The following is a 5,822-nucleotide window of genomic DNA, read 5'->3' on the forward strand; positions in this document are numbered from 1 at the left end:
CCCCGGGGCGGGGCCGCTCCGCTCCGCTCCGCCCGCCCGGCAGCACCGCGGACAAGGCGGCGGTGGCCGTCCCCGGCCCGGCTGACCCCGACGGCGGGCCCTCGGATGCGGGACATCAACGGGCCGTAAGGCCGCAGAGAGGCGGCCGTGCCGGAGCCCACCCGAGACATGTCGTCGCGCCCCGGCCCCACGGGAGGGAAGGGAGGGGGGGGCGGTCGGGGCAGGGCCGCGCTCCAGAAAGAGCCGAACCACGTCCTCATGAGAGCCAGCCCTAGGATTTCTAAGGTTTGGTTTTTTTTAGAGGGAAAGCAGCAAAGTCCCGAGAGCAAGCGAGTCACGAAGAAAGAGCTTGCCGAAGGGAACTGGTGTCAGCACAGACCGCTGACAACCACGACTCTTCTGGCCTTTCCTTCAAAAAAAAAAAAACCCCACATTACAGATTCGAAGCGCATGGAAATACAACTTCACGTTCGCGCTCTGCCTTGCAACACCACGGGGTACAGGCGACAAAAACTCTCCAGAACGGAACACTGTCACAGGCTTCACCCTCCGCTCCAAGCGTCATATGTGTTGCTCTGACCCATTAAACGCCCTGCCAAGGCACTCTGTGGAGCACGGCGTCTTCCTCCAGGAGAAGGAGGAATAAACAACGTGTGACACATCAGTCACGTGACTGAAGGGGTGATGGAGAGGCACCCTCATGCTATAGTGATAGGCAGCGTACAAGAGCCTAGACAAATAAGACCCAGTTTTACCAACAACTTCTCAGGTACCAATAACCTTTCTCAGTTTTCTGAGTGTGGTACTTCACGGGGATTTTTGAGTGTCCACATTCTTTTCCCTGGCAGGTCACTGCTCTTGAACAAAACAGATGCAGCGCCAGACCTAGACCAAAGGCCACACACAGCTCATCAGCACAAACAACAGACAACTGCACATGAGTGCCCTTTGAGCGCTATCAGACAGAAACACCCATACACACCCAAGCTCTCACTCACAGGGGTCTGACCGATATCTACGATGTTTTAGAAATTGCTTTTCAATGCACATAATGCAAAAGATGCCATTAATAAACACCTAACAGGCTGAGCAATTGGAACAAGTCTTCCCCCTCTCCTCAACAATGAGTTCCTGAAGATTTTGTAAGAGGTTCATACTGCTGTCGCTACAGTGAACAAGTAGAGGAAAGAGCCATTTGGTCCTTCACATTCCAAAACTCTGCATCCGTGTTTGCAGGAGCTGTAGGAAGACGACCTGCAACTCAGGTTTCCCCCCTCACAGCCTCCAGCAACCAGAAAACCTCCTGTTTCTGTTGGAAGGAGGCAACAAATCGACTCTATAAAGCCAGTTTTATGTACCCCAACAGACCAAATCACAAAGCTATGCAAGAAGCCAGCACGCTAAATTGTATAATACTGCAAGGTGAGACAGGGCATTTTACTCCCACCTGATGTTAGAAACAACATAGAGGTTATGTATCGCCAACCCTTATGGAAGCTGCACATAGCTTTTGAGTCAGGTCATACCTTGTGCTTCCCATAAGCTAGGCGTTACCCAAGATACAGGAGGCTTCCCATGGATGATGATAATATCATGGATCAAGTATGGATACCACTGTGCACTGCAGAAATAACACACAAACATGAATCATCCCATGAATAAGCGGTTCCTGCCTGAGGGGCATGAGATTCCCAGGTCCGTATTTAGCAAGAGTCATATCCATCTCTCTTGGCCTCTCCTGTCACTCACCGCCACTGTCACAGCCTTGCAGTACAAGGAATTGAAGACAACATACCTCAAAGCTCTGGAAACAAACCAGAAACGAGGCTGGAAAGCTAGGACAGCCTCTGAACCCACATTTTGGGTCAAATGCAAACCTGCCAACTTTGGAAACAAAAAATCTGGAGAACCACTCATCCGATCAACCAGTTGAAACACACCTGAAACGCCCACATCAGCAGAGCTATCGCTCAGACACGGTGGAAGATGCTTTTGGAGAAGAACCAGGTGAAACAAACTAATAAATCCTGGAGCTCTGCAATGTCTTAAGCCACAACTGAAACCTCAAAGGCAAGCACTGGGATTCAGGCCATTAGTTGTCTTCAGCACAGACTTTATGACTAGAATAAGGCAAAGTGAGAAAACCCATTGCAGGCAAGAGCCTTAGAGATTACTTGATATTAAAATTAGGATGTTTCATTCTTTCAAAGGCTTAAATAAGAGATACTCTCTTAAATAGGCATAAAAGGCAGAAACAGGAAATATCTCGAAGTGAATTTACTAAGAAAAATGTACACAAATGGAAACCAAATATGTGTGCTGGACATCTCATTTGCACAGGACATTGGTAATACAAGAGTAAGCCACGCAATACAGCTGCCGGGCCAGCTGAAATCACTCGCTGATGTGGCCGCTGAGCCAAAAAGATGCAAAGCCAACTATTTACACCAAAGGCAAAGCAGTATCCAGTGCGATAACAAAGCTTATGTGGTAGATGTTGAAAAGGACCTCATTCAATGCCTGGGGAAAGGAGGAAAAATTGGTGTTTTTTCAAGGAAAAGCATTCCAGCACCCTTTGACAGAGCAGGGACAGCAGCCCCATTTCCTAAGAAACACAGCAAAGGGGATGGTGCAGGACCAGAGATGTAATGACCAGCAAAGAACTGGGACCTTTGCATCTCCTCTGCAGCAGTAAGGAAAGCCCACGCAGAAAGGCATTTCCTCCTTTACGTTTTGCACTTCCCATCCCCTTTGGAGACTTTAGAAGATATTTAGACTGGTTTCTAAAGGGAGCAAGGCTGGTGTACAACACGAGCAGCAGTACGGTCCAGTGTATCAGAGCGTAAATCTTGGACATGTGGGTGCTCATGGAGTTCACTGACATTTTGTGAGCTGGACGACAGACATTGCCAGGCTGTGGTTTAGTGAGCCATACTGCGCTCGAGCAGTGAGGGCAGGGGAGAGGATACAGAGTGAATTCCCAAAGGGCATCTACTGTTTGTCAGTTATTTTCACAATTCTTTGTAACAAAGCTGTAGAATCAGTAAGAAAATAAATTTCTCAGAAATCCTCATGATGGGGCTGGCCATTACACTCCCTTTTCTAGTGAATGCCAAACATCTACCTTTGGCAGACTGAAGGGTACGAGGGCTCCAACTAAACTGGCTGAGCATGTAACAGTGGTTTTAAATAGCAAAGTCAGATGTGTCATGTCCTCCCTCCAACCTCAACCCTGCAGGCTCCTACATCCTCTCCACATACCACGTGCATGGTGTTTGCTTATAAGCACTGTAAATAAGACAGATTAAGGATTTTGGATGCAGTCAGGACTTCACTGACATCACCAGCAACAGTCCAGCTGGCTTAGGAAGCACACTCGTTAACACTGCACCAGTGATCGCTGGCTGATGGGCACCTACGAATCCCGCTAATGGCTCTTTCCCAAATGCATTATTATCAAATTACATGTTTTGCCTGGCTTCCAGCTGGACTTAATGATTGCCACGTACCTGTCTCCAGCTGCGCTTGGCATTTCCAATCTAATGACCTCAGGACACTGTGGGGGGCATTAAATGAGGTAGAAGAAAATGAGGCAGAAGAAAACTGATGGAAACAGGCAGCAGCTTGTCCAGATGTAGAGGGTCAATAGCAGGATCCCAGGCTCCAACCCTCTACCTTTATATAGCCGAGTGCACCGTTCTCTTCAATTAATCACTGAGTCTCATCCAGAAAGCACTCAGAGGTGGAGCTCTTGTACAAGGGGTAGGGCAGTTAGGATAAAAAAATTCTGCTACTTGACTATCCAAGCAGGACTACTTCCTCCTCTGGGCAGGGAGATGGTCTAGACAACTCTTGAAATCCCTTCCCTGTTTTCCTATCAATGGGAAGTTTGCTCAAGGGGTCGAGACCCATTTATTTTCAAAAGACTTCCAGAGTCACACTTCGGGGAGCTCAAGGGAACAGAGCCACAATTTCACCCCTCCTGGCTCTAAGCCTGCTCCAAGCAGCACTTGGCTGTGCAGCTCCCTCTGGACTGTGACCTGCTGCTGCCCTGGCTGGTATTTCCTTGCTGCCGCCTCTCGCCTGTGACAGTGTTCCCAGCCCCTTTGGACATGACCTTTCCCCCAGCAATTAATGTGGTAAAGTCTGAAACATCAGGCCCTAAAGCATCAGTTTCATTTACACCTGTTTCCAAGATGCTTTACACTGACAGAATGGTGTGAAACCCAAGTAAAACACACACTCGATGTGTGATCTTTCCTCTGCCTTCCTTAGCACTGCCAACGAAATCCACTGCCAGTCAGCCCACACGCTAGGCAATCTTTAAGCTATTTCTAAAGCTGCTTGGAAGCCTCTTAATCATTACAGAAGGGCTTAATGAGACAGCTGGCCATCACATCCAACGGACAAACCCATTCCTGCCGCAGGTCAGGGGAAATCCGGCTCCAGCAGTACCACAGACGGCTCTCCAGCCCGAAACGCCAGCGTCGAAGGCAAAGCCACGGCTCCTTCAAGGAGGTGGTATCACCCTGCACCAGGCACACAGGGCGCTTTTGGCCTAATCCCCCGGGGGAGCCGTTTGCCTAAACCCTTTCTCCCACCGAGTGCACGGGGAGAAGCAGCAGCTCTCCGTACCTGCCGGAGCTGCTGTCCCAGGGCTGAGCCCGGGCCCGGGGGAAGCTGCGACCCCCTCGGCCGAGCTCACTCTGCTTGCTACCGAGCAACAAACACTCCGACAGCCGGGAGCGGAGCCCGAGGCGAGGCCTTCCCCGCTGCTGACAGCAGGCGGCAGCGGCCGCCGCAGAAACAGCTCTCTCGGTGGCGGCGGCGGCTGGGAGGGCACGGCGTGCGCCCACCTGTAGGGAGGAATCCCGGACTACCAGGACGGGCACCAACGGCACCTCCGACGGGCACGGGGAGAGGGCCGGGGGCGGCCGAGAGGCTGCGAGGCCTCGCTCCACCAGCAGCCGGGCCGCTCGTCTCCCGTGCGGCGGCGGCCGTTCAGCTCCCACCACCAACCAGCAACTCACGCCGAGCGGGACCGCGGCGTCCCGAGCCCCCTCCCTACCGGAGCCCCCACGACGCAGCCGCCGCCGCCCCCGGTCTCCCCTCACGGCGGGGCGGGCGGCCGCCCCTGAGGTGAGGCCCGGGCCGAGAAGGACCGCGCCCAACACCGGTGACCCCGCCCCCCTCCTTCACCCATAGGCTGACGGGCCTCCCCGGCAGCCAATCGCCTCCTGATCTGGCGCGCTCTTCCGCCTCTTCTCCTGGCAGCCTTCTCTCCGCAGTTTCTTCCGCCTTCGCTCTGATTGGCCGCGGAGCGTGGCGGCGGTCTCCCATTGGCTGGCGGCGGCGGGACGGCCCGCTAGGCCGGGGCGGGCGAGGCGTTTCCTAGCAGCAGCGGCCGCCGCCATGGCGCCGCGGCGCGGCGGGCCGGTGGGCTACGCGTTACTGGGCGGGCAGGTCGCGTTACTGCTCGGTAACCTGCTGCTGCTGCAAGGCTCCTCCCGCGGCCTCCCCCATAACGGCACCGAGGCCGAGGCGCCCGGGCCGGGGTCCCCCGCCTCCACTTGGGCCTACACCGACCCGCGGGCGCCGCTCGTCCTCTGTACCTACCTGTGAGCGCCGGGCCGGGCGGCGGGGCCGGGGATGCAGCGGCCGCCTCGCCCTCCCTCACCGCTCCCCCTCCTTCCCCTCAGCCCCGAGGAGTTCGTGGAGTGCGAGGAGCCGGTGGATCACGGCGGGAACGCCACGGCGCAGCAGGAGCTGGGTCACGGCTGCGTGAAGGTGCGGAGCCGGGCGGGTGGGAAGGGATCGGGGGG

At 54.4% G+C, this 5,822-nt stretch overlaps 2 protein-coding genes across 2 annotated transcripts in view; one reads left to right on the top strand and one right to left on the bottom strand.

Moving 5' to 3' along the window:
* ADAM9 (ADAM metallopeptidase domain 9) overlaps window positions 1–170 on the bottom strand; it is a 29,334-nt gene extending 29,164 nt beyond the window's left edge. The window contains exon 1 of the mRNA XM_010562970.1: window positions 47–170. Within this exon, the coding sequence (XP_010561272.1) occupies window positions 47–170 (124 nt within the window). The remainder of the gene's footprint in view (window positions 1–46) is intronic.
* A 5,242-nt stretch (window positions 171–5,412) lies between these two features.
* TM2D2 (TM2 domain containing 2) overlaps window positions 5,413–5,822 on the top strand; it is a 1,290-nt gene continuing 880 nt past the window's right edge. The window contains exons 1-2 of the mRNA XM_010562740.1: window positions 5,413–5,618; window positions 5,700–5,787. Coding sequence (XP_010561042.1) covers window positions 5,413–5,618; window positions 5,700–5,787 — 294 coding nt within the window. The remainder of the gene's footprint in view (window positions 5,619–5,699; window positions 5,788–5,822) is intronic.

The sequence above is a fragment of the Haliaeetus leucocephalus genome, unplaced genomic scaffold (assembly GCF_000737465.1).
Source record: "Haliaeetus leucocephalus isolate CR32 unplaced genomic scaffold, Haliaeetus_leucocephalus-4.0 Scaffold162, whole genome shotgun sequence".
Lineage (NCBI taxonomy): Eukaryota > Metazoa > Chordata > Aves > Accipitriformes > Accipitridae > Haliaeetus > Haliaeetus leucocephalus.